General features: G+C 47.0%; 1 protein-coding gene across 1 annotated transcript; it reads left to right on the top strand.

Annotated features, from left to right (window-relative positions):
- Positions 1-3,183: 3,183 nt before the first annotated feature.
- Positions 3,184-4,786, top strand: LOC112883925 (CBL-interacting protein kinase 4-like). Its single transcript, XM_025949191.1, has one exon. The coding sequence runs from the start codon at positions 3,260-3,262 to the stop codon at positions 4,559-4,561; it is 1,302 nt and encodes a 433-aa protein (XP_025804976.1). The 5' UTR covers positions 3,184-3,259; the 3' UTR covers positions 4,562-4,786.
- The last annotated feature ends 10,382 nt before the right edge of the window (positions 4,787-15,168 follow it).

The following is a 15,168-nucleotide window of genomic DNA, read 5'->3' as shown; positions in this document are numbered from 1 at the left end:
TTCTTTGAGTGGTTCTCGTCGAACGGAATCCCTGCAATGAATTTGCAACATGAATAGTTGCTCCTGAATCAATCCACCAAGTGGTTTTGGAATAATTTATATACAGGGATTCATTTATAAATTAAATAATGTTCTCACCTTTCTTTTCCATGATCATCTTTAAGTACCGGTGACAGTTTTTCTTGTAATGTCCCTGTTCTTTGCAGTAGAGACACTGGTCCTTCTCTATTAGAGCCTGTCCTTATTGAGATCTGTGTTGAAGCTGATGAGCGCCTTTTTCTTTAGAGGAGGAAGAAGAAATATTGCCCTTGAAATTGGCATTCCTTTTTCTGTTCACATAGTTTAAAGATCCACCAGCGGCGGACTTTATCCTCTCCTCCTCCTGAACATACATCGCAATAGTCTTTTCTACATCCTAAGTATGTGGTTGGGTGTTATAATTGACAACAAAAGTATCAAACTCTTTAGGCAATGAGGCAAAAACTAAATGGACAATGTGATCCTCCTTGAAGGCAAGGCCCAATGATTTAAGCTTGTTGTTCTGGTTGACCATACGATGAATGTGCTCTCTGATGCCACCTCCATTGTATCTTTCTGAAACCAGTTGTTTGATCAACTGGGTTGCATAAGTCTTTGAAGAACCAGTACACTGGTTCTTTAACTTCTCAAGATATTCTGTGACAGTGGCACAATCTAGTATTGAGCCCATAATGGCAGGCTCAATAGTGTTCTTTACCACTGCAAGCATTTCTTGTTGGCAGGGAACCATTTAGCATAAAGTCTCTCATAATCTGCTTTTGTTTTCTTATAAGAAAGCTCTGTTTGCTTCCAAGAAACATCTGTGTCTGTGTCCTCCCTCACAGGAATCATACGCTCTGTAGGGGTTGGTGTAGCTAGGACCCAATCCAGTTCACCCATAATGAAATACAGGTCTAGTTTTCTGTACCATTCATGGTAATTATCTCCCTTTAGGACATGAATATCATTGATGGAAAACATCATTGATAACCCTCCTGAAAAATATTCATGAGTGGTGAGAACATTAAAATAAATTCAAATATATAGTTGCATATTTAAAAACAACATTGGTCAGAATTAAAACATGCAATAACGTTTTGTATTAAGTCTAAAACACCGTTGGGCAGAATTAGAATTGATACATGAAAAATATCTATCAAAAAGATTATAGCATAATAACCTTTTGTATTAAGTCTAAAACACCGTTGGGCAGAATTAGAATTAATACATGAAAAATATCTATCAAAAGGATAATAGCATAATAATTGCAATATTGTCATTGTCAATGTTGGTCAAAAAATAACAATATTACAATTCAAAAAATTATCTATTTGCCTTGAAAATTTAAATTCTCCCGTTGGTTCGAATTTGAATAGCAAGACAAGCAATCATTAGCTAAATAATCTATTTAGCTTTGCAGCGGAAAAAATAAATTCTATCAAAATTATGTCTAATTTTATCTTTAGAAGCATTGCATCAAAGTTCAATCAAATTTGAATTTGAAATGCATCAAATTCATTGAAATTCTATTGAGAAATGACTTCTGAAAAAATGAAAAATCGATGCACTGTGCTTCCTTTGAAACCAGCCCGCCCGGCCTTTCTTGTGCGCAGCGGCCCAGCGGGGAAAATGGCCTGTGCGCGCGGCAGCCCATGGAAAACGGCCCGTTAAGGTCCTGCCTTCTTTTCCCGCCCGTGCGCTCGCGGCAGCGCGCGAGGCAACTTGGGCTCGGGCCGCCAATTCCCCATCCCGCTTGGGCCGAAAGAATCCCGATAGGGCATGGGTCGATCTCGACCGTTGAACCAAGATCGACGGTCGCGCGCGCGTCTCGGTGAAACAAAAACCCCCCTGGCAACCGCCCCGTGAAACCCTAGCTCACTCTTCCTCTCTCTCCCCGGCGCCTCCGTCTTCTCCACCCGAGCGAGCGAGAGCGGTGGCGACCGGCGGTGTACCGGCGCCACGGTGAGCCCCCTCGTCGGCGCGCGCGTCCACCGCAAGGTGAGCGCGCCGCCGTCGAGCGGCGTCACCGTGGTTCCCAGATCCAGCGCACGACGAGCGGCACGGCGGTGGCTCATGCGGCCTCTGTCCGCGCTTGGCCCATGGCCTCGCGAGGTCGGGTCGACGCACCGGCGTCCCGAACGCATCGACGATGGACGACGCAAGGAGAGAAGAGGTAAGTCCTCCCCTTTACCATCGTCCCCTTTTCTGTTTTACTAGGGTTAGGGTTTCTGTGGGGTCAGTTCTAGGGTTTCTGTGGGTTCTTTTCTGTGGGTTCTCCCAATCTCTAATCAACGCGAGTAGGATTAGGCAACCGATACCATTGTTAGCGTCTTGGATCGACTACCGCATGAAAAGATCGGAAGAAGTCGAGTAGATCTAAAACACTCCGAGGTAACTAGAGGAAGAGAGGAGAAGGGGCACGCGGTCATACCGTCGTGACCCTGCATTGTGGGAGCAGCAGAGGAACCCGCCATCGTCTCGGGTGGCGGTGATGCTTGAGGTAGTCGAGCTTCGGGCCGCAACCGAGCAGTACGGGGACACTGTGGCGGTGTTGACGGCAGCCGTGGGTGAGTCTTCCCGCCGCTGCTGCGCTTCCACTAGATCGGCTAGGGTTTAGACTGTCGGTGGGGTGGTGGCGGCGGTGAACCTCGTATCATGTACCGCTGGCCCCCACCTTCCTTTTATAGCGCAGTGCGACGGGGGCCCACCAGCTACGCACGAGCTGGAGCGCCCCCGATCAGGGCGCGAGTGAGAGGAGGCCCATCGGGCCCGTTGGGGTCCGAGGGTCTCTAGGAGATCAATCCAACGAAATCATCCAAGCGTGTGTGTATATCTAAGTGCATCCTCAGTGTGTGCAGGTCTAGCTATGTATCTAGATTTATCAAAACGATCGTGGAGGGAGTAAGTGTCAAAACATAAGTGAGCTTGTGTGTGAATTCCTTGGTGTGTGCAGTTCAAAACTAATCACAAAATCTCCTGCCCAATTGCCGACTTGGCTGGGATCGATCTCTAACCTCTCTTACATGCCAACCCAAATACTAATTAACCATGGTTAACCAAACCCAAGCTATGGATTTATAGCAAACAAAGAAAAGAAAGGCAAGTTGCATAGCCAACTCATCCCCCATATAAAAGGGCACCAAATCAACAGCTTCACCTAATGCCGTCGCCGTACTCATCGCCGTAGCACCAAGCCGTGCGCCAACCTTGCGGTGCTCTTGCCTCGCTGTTGCTGTCGCCCATGGACAGCAAGAGCAAGGGGAGCAAGAAGGAGAGCAAGAACCTGCTCGGCAGGTACGAGCTGGGCCGCCTGCTGGGGCGCGGCACGTTCGCCAAGGTCTACCTCGCGCGCCCGGTCGCCGGCGGCGAGACCGTGGCGGTGAAGGTGCTCGACAAGGCCGAGGTCATGGGCACGGTGGGCATGGCGCCGCGCGTGCTCCGGGAGGTGACCGCCATGCGCCGGCTGCACCACCCCAACGTGCTCCGCCTCCACGAGGTGCTCGCCACGCGCGCCAGGATCTACCTCGTCATGGAGCTCGCGCCGGGCGGGGACCTGCTCTCCAGGCTCGCCGCGCTCCCGCGGCGCCGCCTGCCCGAGCACGCCGCGCGCCGCGTGTTCGTGCAGCTCATCGCCGCGCTCTCGTACTGCCACGCGCGCGGCGTCGCGCACCGCGACGTCAAGCCGCAGAACGTCCTCCTCGACGGCGACGGCAACCTCAAGGTCTCCGACTTCGGCCTCTCCGCGCTCCCGGACTCGCTCCGCGACGACGGCCGCCTCCACACCGCCTGCGGCACCCCGGCCTACGCCGCGCCCGAGGTGCTCCGCCGCAAGGCCTACGACGGCGCCAAGGCCGACGCGTGGTCCTGCGGCGTCATCCTCTTCGTCCTCCTCGCCGGGCACCTCCCCTTCGACGACTCGAACATCGCCGACATGTGCCGGAAGGCGCACCGCCGGGAGTACGAGTTCCCGGAGTGGGTGTCGCAGCCGGCGCGCCGGCTGGTGAATCGCCTGCTCGACCCGAACCCGGCCACCCGCGTCGCCGTCGAGGCGCTGGTGACGCACCCGTGGTTCAAGCGCTCGCTCAGCGTCGACTCGCAGCTCGGCGGGCTGCTCAACGGCCAGCAGGAGCGCGCGCTAGCGTTCCAGGCGCAGGCGGTGAACGCCTTCGACATCATCTCCATGTCACCGGGGCTCAACCTGTCGGGCTTGTTCGACAAGAGGAACCGAGAGAAGAGGTTCATGACCACGGCGTCGCCGGAGCAGACGCTGGAGCAGCTCGGGCGCGCCGGCGGGAAGCTCGGGTACGTCGTGGTAGGGAAGAAAGGACTCGAGTGCCTGCCGCTAGGGGGCCTGTCAGGCTCAGTTCTGGCCGCGATGACAGTTGAGATGTCCGAGGTGGCACCTCCGCTGATGCTCGTCGAGCTGCGGCTCGAGGTGGCCGACGGCGACGGCGACGACGAGGGCGAAACGTTCGGGTGGGAGGAGCTGCGGCATGAGCTAGGAGATGTAGTTAGGGCTTGGCATAGCTGCCAAGATTTCTGACAAGACCAGATAGAGGGCTGCTTGTAAATCACAAGAAATTCTTTTTTGTTCTTTTGCAGCCTGGAGGACTGAAGGTGTGTATGTATAATATGTTAGTGTGGTTAGTTAAGATTTGGTGCTTAGAATTATGGTGCTGTAGGAGTGTTTGTTTTTCTTATGTATGTGGAGATATATGAGCAAAATGTTATATTTGTAGTGAGCAGATACATATTTGGAAAAGGAAAATTATGGCAGACCTTAAAAGATGTTGTAATGAAAAATTTGAAATCTCCGCACAAATGAATGAAAAAAGGAAATTAAATGGTAATGTCTCAATTTTAGAAAAAATAACTTGTCTCGCCAGCTTACAAGGAAAGCATCGACGATGATTTGTTCTAAGAAAAAAGTAGAGTTCACATACTCTGAAGATGGCAAAAGTATTCACTACCACAGTGACAGAAATTACATCAATCATTGATTTGAGGTTTCTACTTGGATTGTGACAAAATTACTCTCTCTTCTTTATATAGGATTCTGCATGTATGGCATATGAGGGGCATGCCATACTTTTCCTCTTCTATTCGATCCTTCATGAATTTCCAGTCTCAGATTATAGAGCTGCACACTGCCTTTCATGAACTTCTCATTTTGTTTTGTTGCTGATGTTTTTCGTCGTTCACTTAAATTGCCTTTCTCAACACCCAAAATAAAGAAAACGAGTAATAAACGATCCTGCTGTGTTCCATTATCCCATACACGTAAAAAGCATTAAAGATCAAGCTCATCGTTGGTCATCTAGACTCTATCACTACCAATCTTTCTTTTTTTTTCCTTTTGAAAATTAGTACAACGTTCTCTGTTGAACAAGGAGACAAGCTGCAGCCAGTTCCGTAGAAGTACGAGTATGTGCTAGTAGAACTTCCATCCTCATGTATCGGTCATAAGAGTAAAGAGTCCATGACATTTTGAAGAAGCTGTAAACTGAATTGTTTGGCTAAATACTTGTTGCAAAATGCTATTCTGCTACATAAAACAATGTTAAAAAATTTAGGTGCATGAAGAAATAACAAAATTGTTTTTGTTTGTTAGTGTACGGTCGCCGGTGTGTTGGAAGGGCCAGGCATCACAATTAGTCATGGAGAGCTTGTGATGTCTTGTAGGCTCCAGGTGAACAATGGTGATCTATAGAGAATTAGAGATTGAAGAGCAAACGCTAACCTTCACCTCGTATGGATGTAATCATAATTAGTACCTTTGTTCTCCCCCCAGCATTGTATTGTCCAAACTCCAAACATAAGTAGCTTGATGCAAAATTTGCAATCACATCCGATTTGTTTTCCTCTAATTTCTCATTATGTAGACTGCAGGTTGTACCCTACTGATCGCTAAGGTTGCATAAGGATTCAAAACTAGATATAGAGATGCAGAATTATGGTTAATCAAAGCTTCTACTTCTCAACGAGGCTCATACCCTAATTGGTGCTGTGTGCTGAATTACTCTCATTATATAGGACTAGTCCAAGCTCATGTATAAGTGATGATCAATCCATTATTTCCCCCTTCTCATACATTTCCTGAATCCTTCATGACTTTCACAAAGCTAACAACCTCCTTTCATGCACTCCTCATTTATCTTTTTGTTCCTTATAATTTCTGTCTATTGGCTGAAACTGCAGACAGAGGTTGCATTTTTGACACACACACACACAACATGACAAATTAAAATAATAAGGAAAATTGTCTTGAATTGGACCATGGAGAATACAAAGTACAATGATACTATGATCTTTTTACTGTCTCACACCATCTTCTCTCAGCTTGAATTTGAAGTTACAACTGATCATTACATGAGCACCATCACCTGAAAAAAGGTGTAACTACTTACTTTCAGGAAAAGTCCCAATTAAGCAAATGTTTTATAGCTTCAATCAAGCTGGATCCCATTCACAATAAAAAGCAGACATCAAAATCATTGTTGATCTCCTGAAACTTAACTACTACACACATTTCTTTTCAGCAAGCAGACAAGCTGCAGTCACAGTCATAGTGGTACGAGTATCTGTTGGTAGTATACAACTGCCATCCTCATCAACCAATCAGAAGAGTTCCATCGCGATGCTCTTAGCTTAAGGTCGCAAAATTTGTTGCATGTATCGCGAGCTCCTTGAACCTGCTGTAAATTCTCTTCCTCCTCTTAATTGAAATACGTGCTTAGGCACGGTCGCGAAAAAATTAGAAGAGTTCCATCCACAACATGAGAACACTATACGGTGACCTGTTTGGCTCACTTGTGCTTGATTGCAGTCTTGCAGCATGATGGCACAAAATAGGATGTTCAGACTTCAGCCTCAGATCCATCTATTCAGGGCCTACGTCTGGTTCAGATTTCAACAGAGCACAGAAAATGCCTATGAATTATGTAACAAAAGTTTTACTTCCTTTTCAAGAATAAAATGTGTAACTGTGTTCTGGTATTGTTCCTTGATGGGTATTAAAGGAAAAAAAGTGAAGCAACACAAAGGGTCCCTTTCAACGGCAGAAGGCATCTTCTTCCAGCCAATTAGACTTTCAGTAGAATGCTAGGCTGCAGCCTGGAGGATATGCTATCCTGAATAAAGTGTGAGAGGGAGGCTTGTGTTCATGGCAACCGTCCGTTGCAAGGGTGTAAGCTGGGTAACTGAAAGCTACATTGACATAATAGTACTCCTGAAGGTGACCATACATGTCAGTAGCGTCCACTTGTAATCAAGCGAGCATGGCCGCTAATTGTGCTTTGAGTGCTTACAATCTTTTGCACACAATTGATTCAAATAACTGACGCAGAGAATATTACAACCACAAAATGCTGTAATTGAATAAAGGGACTAGATTTCAGCTAATAGCCGGTATCAAGAGTTTCTTAATTTACAACCGTGAATCTTAGTTTTGGACAGGCATTGAAAATTACAGGCCCACTTCAAGCAGGCCTTCAGCACACAAACCTTTCAAGAGGGTGATAATCTCTCAAAGCCAAGGCAAGTTGCTGTCACTAATTCTCAGTAATCGCGGATGAAGGGAAGTAATCATGTCATAATGAAGGAAATTTCCCCTAAATTCAACTTATTGAGCTACGCCACTCACTGAATTTCTGCACGTTGAAGGAGCAGTTGCTGTCAGTTCCAAACTATGTATCTTGAACTAGCAATCATAGAATGAACAAAGTGGTACAGACAAGGCAGGTAGCTTAGAAATTCAGCTCACCCAATTGGTTTTGTACACCGATGCATGTTCTCTGAACTAAGTCTAAGTTTGTTATTATCTAAGTTAATCCATACATCGTAAAACGCTGAAAGTGAAATCAGTCTGACTAAGCCGGTTAGGCCATGAGCAGAGAAAAACAGGACTCACGTATGACAAAGATCAGAACAATGTGCCCAAATTGCAAGAAAGCAAAGTTTCAATCAGCTTGTGTAAAAGAAAGGATTTTGAATAAGTAGCTGCGTGTAGGAACCTCGTAGATATATCAACTAAGATTTGTGTCTATCAAAGCATTAGAAAACAAAAACAGTCACAGGATTACCCAAAACATATCTGAAAGGGAAAAAAATCCAATAGATATCAACTAGGATTTGCGCTTATCAAACATCACATTGTAGTGAAGAAAATTAATACAATCAGTCCTAGAATAATCCAAAACACGGTGTCCCATCCTTTATCACTTCACCTAAACTAGCCTATCTGACTGACCAGCTCCTCACTTCTCATTGGAAGCATAGAAGAATAAGTTATCCCCCAGATGCTCCAAAAAGTGCAAGAACAACGTGTCAGATTCACTAGCAGTTGCTCACATCACAATACCTTATCGAAGATTTTGTGCTGGCTGACTAGCAGCATAAGGAGCTGAAGGTTACTCACTCTGCAGGAGATAAAGATGAAAACGTCGTAACCAATGATACAGACAAATGCTCCACTGTATTCAACAGATCTGCATGAATTTTCTGCATTTTACAGATTGCTAGTGATTTAGTATGAAGGTACGATTTGAGTGGTGTGCATGTCTTGTGGGGTGTGTACCATGTACTTGTGCATAACTGATTATTCTGTTCAAGGATGGCTAGTTTTCTTGTTGCAAACTTGAGATAATCCATTATAAATACAATTTATCCCTTCATCGAAAAAGGAAAAATGCTTTACTCATTCAATAGAAATATTTAATGTAATACAAATGTTTCACCATGCCATATGAAGTGGCGCATCCCGACATGGACAAGATGAAGGAAAGTGTTTTACAGAAAAGTTGTTTTATGGTACCCTCTAGATTCGACAGATAAATTTAACTTACGCTTTCTAAAACGATCATATATTAGTGAAATCATATATTATTATGAAAAACCTCACTACTCAAAAAAAAAAAATGAAAGACTTCGCCATTACTGAACTACTAGAAACTACATCAATCAGTTAAGTTCTCGAGGGAGTCCATCATCCCAGCCTGACAGATACGATATCTGAACAAGGTGAGAGGGAGACCTGTGTTTGTAGCAACCGTTGGTTTCAGTGGTGTTGGCCAGTAACCGACCTGTCAGTTGAGATCATTCTAGACCATGAAGGTGACACTGAATTTCTGTATCTTTTATTTTTGCATGAGCTGTTACTTTCAATACCTGGACATCAGGAAATGAACAAGCCAGTACTGACGAAGAAGGTAGCCCAGAAGTTCAGCTCATCTCCCAATTGGTTCAATACACCAGTGCTTGCTCTTTCTCTGAACTGAGTTGGCTGTTCAAAGTTCCAACCCCAGTGATCTGTAAAGTGGTGAAAGGGAAACCAGCAGTTCACTCAGCTTGAATTGTAGTGAAAGGGTGGTGCAAGAACCCTATTTTGTGCATGTGTGTGATTTTTCACCTTGGATTTGTAGTGATGGGTTGTCCATCACCTGAATTTAGAGCATAGTTTCAGAGTGTATTTGCAATGTGCAGATAGCAGAGCAGCATTTCTCCACATTGACCCCATCCTTGTCGTCTTTCATTTCTGGTTTCCATCTTCCTGTGATCTCTCCGGTCTGGTTGCAAGGACAGATAGATGGCCGTGATGCATGTCGTAGATTTCCATTGTCTTCTCTGCTGCTTTCTGTTTGTCTCCATGAATGTTTATTCCTTGTCTGAAACTCTTCATCTTTCTGCAGCGTAGCCAACTGATAAGACGCCGTAGGATTGGCGAAAGAATTGTTGCAGCTACCAAACCAAAGCTCTTCTTATTCCAATCTCGTCTCTCTCTGATCTTTGTAGCTGCGCGGCACAGCGGCGACAAGAGATTCACGGCCGCCGCCGCCGCCATATCCTGCCTTCGTCTTCTCGGTTGGTTGCGGGGGTTCCGGGATGGCGGAAGGAAATCTCGGGGCGGCAAGCGGAAGTTGGACATGGAGTGGATGCGCTGTCCGAGATCAGATGCCTGTGGACTCGGTCATGGGTGGCCAGAGCCGTTTTGCGCGAACCGCCATGGCCGCCAAGGCGAGGTCGCGCTTCGGGTTCGCTTCTTTTTCCGGAACCCCCTGAAACGAGATACATTTGCATATAACCCTCTATTTTGGATCGCAATTAATAATCGCGACCCCTATATTTATAAAAAATCCCTAACTGTTAAAATTTTATTTCACGGAAGCCCCTAATTTGGATAGTAATCGCGATCCAATATTTTACATAAAACCCCCTATCATTTGCAGAATAGCCCCCCTTGTGCAACTGCTCCTTTCTTCCCCATCGCTTCCGGCTCCGGCAACGGCCGCTTCGTCGCCGGCAAATGCACGGCCGTCCATCTCTCCCCTCCAACTCTCGGTACCGGATCTCTCCCACCACGCCGCACCCCCTCCTACTCCGTCAACTCGTCGTCGAGGACGGTCACCGCCTTGAATCGGCGAGCCGGGAGCTGCTGGGAGGAGCTTCTCTGTCTCCGTCGCAGAGCTCGCGTAGGCGCCGGTTCCGTGCCCATGGCTGCCGCTCGTGTTCCCTCTCGAGGAGGAAAGATGCAATCTTCGGAGCCGTGGACCCACCATCGTCGGTGTCAGCTCATGCTCTACTTTTGTGTGTGCAGATTTGGTCTCTTCTGAATCCATGGCGCCTGCCAACAACGTTGGGGGGCTGGAGGCGGCACTGATTTCATCAGGACAGACACATTTGGTGCTACGCGATCAACCGGAAGAATGGGAGGGACGCATGCGTGCGAGTGCGACGACAACCGGAAAAAATGTGCAAGAAAATCGGTCGATTCTGCTGCGAGTTGTATCTTTTAATTTGGTCTGAGAATGAAGTGCAGAAAAGGCTTCCAAGTTTCACTCTTGCCAGCAGAGTACCATGACCCTCAGCTACAGATAAGATTCATGACCAACGGGGGCACACCACTATAGAAAGGATTGTGAACCAGTTGCTACAAGACAAGCATCATGTCCTGAAACAAAAAAAAGCATGGCCGTATCCACCGGGATTTGTGCTTATCAAGCGTTGCAGTGCCGTGGAGAAAGGAACACAGACAGTGTCCTCCCCTTTATATCTCTTCAACTAAACTAGCCTATCTGCTTGATCATCATCCCTTCCTAGCTCCTCGCTTTTCGTCGGAAACGTAGAAGAAGAAAAATGCTATCTCCAGATTCTCAAAAAGTTCAGCACCAACTTGTCATATCCACACAGGAACAGCTGCTTTTCCCGCTGCTGCGTACATCACGATATCTTATTGGCAAATCAAATCAGTGCTTGCTGAATTCGTAGCAGCAAGGAAGAAGCTAAAGGTTACGCACAGAAGTATGCAGAGTGAGCTAAAAGTAGCTGTATGTAACTTGCTGATAAGATGCAGGGTATGCTCCCCCTGAATCCAACAACTTTGAACTCTGAGTTTCCTGCATCTTGCAGCATGCCAACAACACACATGTTCTGACGGTTCTTTGCACGCTGCCAGGGGATTTGATCAATCGTACCAAGAGAAATGTAAGATTTAGTGAATTGGAAAACATGAGAAAATCTGGCCAATGTTCTCATACAACACAAGCTTAGAGATTTCGAATATGTTTCAGTATTTTGAATAGCTTTTAGAAATATTTCTTAGGGCAGTTCTGTTATAAATAGTTTTTAGTATTTTCAATTGTTTTTAGATATATTTCTTAGGGTAGTTATATTTTGAATAGTTTTTATAATTGCAGTAGTTTTTAAACATATTTTTTAGGGTAGTTATATTTCGAATAGGTTTCAGTATTTTGAATAGCTTTTAGAAATATTTGTTAGGTTAGTTCTATTATAAATAGTTTTTAATATTTTCAATTATTTGTAGGAATATGTCTTACGGTACTTATATTTTTTATGCAGATATGGCGCAGACACCGGAGCTCCTTGACGCGCACATCGACGAACGGCACAGGTCGTACCTGGCAGCGGTGGAGGGGCAGGAGCTTCACGAGCTGCGCCCTCGTGTAGCAAAGGAGTTGTTGCACCTGGACGACCGCTGGCTTGACAGGTGATACTTTATATTTTTTTACGAAACTAATGTATAGCTTGTACGATAATTGTAACCACAATGCAAAATATACAGGTTACGTGAGGCTGGTTTGCTGCCACTCGCACGTATGCTTCAGGCCGGCGACGGCCAAGACGGTAGCGCCAAGAAGTGGATGCAGCTGGACCGCTCTCTACTTGCAGCGTTGGCGGACAGGTGGCGTCCGGAGACGCACACGTTCCACTTGCCGTGCAGGGAGATGGCCCCCACATTGCAGGACGTGTCGTACCTGCTCGGGCTTCCCATTGCGGGTGAAGCTGTTGGCCCAGTTGCCGTGCCACCTTTCTGGAGGGCGGAGCTGCAGGAGCGGTTTGCTCCAGCGAACCCGCCACTTGTTGTGAACGTACCTGATTTGCCCGGCCCCGCCAAGAGTTGGGTAATACAATTTAGGGTATGTCGAGTTATTTTTTATTTAATTTAATTGAATCATATGTGAGTACCTCTAAGTTTTGAACAAATATATTACAGGCTCAGGATCTGCACCCTCTGGCTGGGCAGTACGAGGTGTCACGATACCTGGAGGCATATCTGTGGTGGTTGTTCGGCTGGACTCTTTTCTGCAACTCTACCGGCAATTATGTGGACAAGGTGCTCATGCAATGCGCGCGCGCGATTGCGGATGTGGAGCCGGCCAAGGTACCTGGGTGGAGCTGGGGATCGGCAGTGCTTGCTGCCACGTACCGAGGCCTTTGCCAGGCCTGTTTGAAGACGGAGAGGACCGTCGTCATCACAGGCTGCCCACTTCTGCTGCAGCTATGGTCGTACGAGCGATTCGCCATAGCACGTCCCCTAATCAGCGAGGAGCCTTATCCGCCCGAGATGTATGGGATGTGGAACGAGGATAGCCCCACGATGGGTTTGCTTTGGACTGACCGACGGGTAAGTTCTTTTAAGCTCTTTAATTTACTGTTGTACATTTCTTTATATGAGGAGTATCGATGCAGTTGTGTAAGTTTTGCAGATGAGCTGAGCACATCGGTAGGTTCGAAAAGCATACCTTCAGTTCGTGTCCGAATTTGATCGGATGCGGCCACAGGATGTCATCTGGATACCGTACACCGCTGCGGCTATCCAGACACGTGCGCCGCATGGGTTGTCTTCCCTCTGCACGCGTGACGAGGAGTACTGGCTGACAAAGGCGAACCTAGTTTTCGATATTTTCGTCGAGCCGTACTGCGTCGAGCGTGTGATGAGGCAGTTCGGGCGACGACAGCACTTCCCTCTCCTACCTCGAGCGTTCCAGGCCGTGCCGCGCAACGTACACGAGTAAGTTTGTGATAACTTATTTTATATTAATTATATATTCATTATTATAAAGCAATGTTGTGTTTGAAATGTTTGCAACAAACATTCGCGTAGGGGATATCATGCCAACGAGGTCAACTGGGTCGTCAAGATGCAGGAGTACGTAGAAGGGTGGCTTGACGCACGTGAGGATGTGTGGGACGAGGGGCAGCCACACACGGAGGCGTCATACGCCGTATACCTCCGCTGGTACCTCCTTCGCACGCGTCCGTACGTCACTCTTTTACGCATTGATGACGCGGAGCATCAGCACCAGCTGACCATCTCGGACACGTATCCCTCGTACCGTGATCAGGAGCACCGTGGCGCGGTACGTCTTTCGCAACTTGAATTATTTAATCTTTTTTTATAAAAGATCGATAACAATATTACTCTGCATCACATTACGTATGCAGATTGATCTGATCAACTACGCGGAGGTCGAAGCTACATCTCAGATCACGTTGCTTGAACGTGGAGTACGTGTACCAGAGTCACAGTACAAGGACACCTTGCGTAAGATTCAAGACAACTTGACGCGAGCGTTACGTGCACTGACGTGTCGCGGCAGAGACGACGTGGGGGCATCTAGTTCATCTCATGCGTCGGCCCATGTGTACACAGCTGGCCCGTCGACCTTTGCAGCACCGCATGCAGCGTCCAGCGGTACTGCCGCTAGTTCAAGCTGTAAGTCTTTTATAATTGTCATTTCAATCACCTTTGATTTACACGACTAATTTCGTTTCTTTTTATAGTCATGCACTCGACGGCAATGGGACCTCCTCCTGCAAGAATGGAGCCTCAGACGTTTGGCGCGTATGCTCCAGGAACGTCTCTCCCGTCAAATTCGATGCCAGCTACACCGTACTCTCAGGGCTACGCTCAGCATGCATGGTCGGCGGGAGCTCTTGCGTACGGTGCTCCATTCGGTGTGCCGGACTGGGACGACTGGGAGGGCGGCTCCGCCACATGATCAGAGCTGGTGGGCGGCGGCGCCGAGCCTGACATCATTGGTCCATCCCAGACGTATGACGCTCCAGGTCCACAGTCCCAGGATGACCCCTTCACGCCTGCACCTCCTCCGCCTCGTCCTCACCGTGCTCCAGATGCATTTACGTACTCGGAGGATCACATACGCCGACGGGCTAGGACTAGGGGGGAGGACCAAGAGAGCGCGAGGTCCGGGACATGCGGGGTAGATACTCCTGATTCGGTCGACTTTTTATATTTAAACTGTTTTTGTATGATACTATTTTCTTTTTAATTGGTTGATATATCGTAGTATCGTAATATTTGGATTCTACGTTGCAAAACGTTATCGTTTAACCGTATTCATACGAGTTTTAGATAGAGCAATTTTCCTCGTAAAATTGAATTAAAATTTTAAATGTATACAAAAGAGTATGGTGAATCAATATTGTATTTGAAAATAGTCTGAATTTCAAATAGATTGTAAATCATAAATTCCAACAGAAAATAACAAAAAAAATAGACAGTCAACATCCCGCCCACTGGCCGGGCGAGATGCTTCCCGCCCACTCATCGGGCGGGATCCCTGCCTCAGGGACCTCTTCGCGAATAAAAAACTTTCTTATTCGCGAAGGGCCCTCGGGAGGGGCCTGCAAAAAACTTTTTGGAACATCCCGCCCTCTGGTTGGGCGGGATGTCCCCTCCCGCCTGATCAACGGGCGGGAGCCACCCATTTTTCGTAATATTCCAAGCCGGCACCCCTTTTTCGAATTTTAATTTTTTTAACCCTTTTTTTAAAAAAACTCTATATATTTATCACAATGGCAAAACCAGGCTGGATAGAAGAATTAACGGGC

The sequence above is a fragment of the Panicum hallii genome, chromosome 3 (assembly GCF_002211085.1).
Source record: "Panicum hallii strain FIL2 chromosome 3, PHallii_v3.1, whole genome shotgun sequence".
NCBI classification, from domain to species: domain Eukaryota; kingdom Viridiplantae; phylum Streptophyta; class Magnoliopsida; order Poales; family Poaceae; genus Panicum; species Panicum hallii.
The sequence above is the reverse complement of the archived record's forward strand: the minus strand, read 5'-3'. Positions and strand labels throughout refer to the sequence as shown.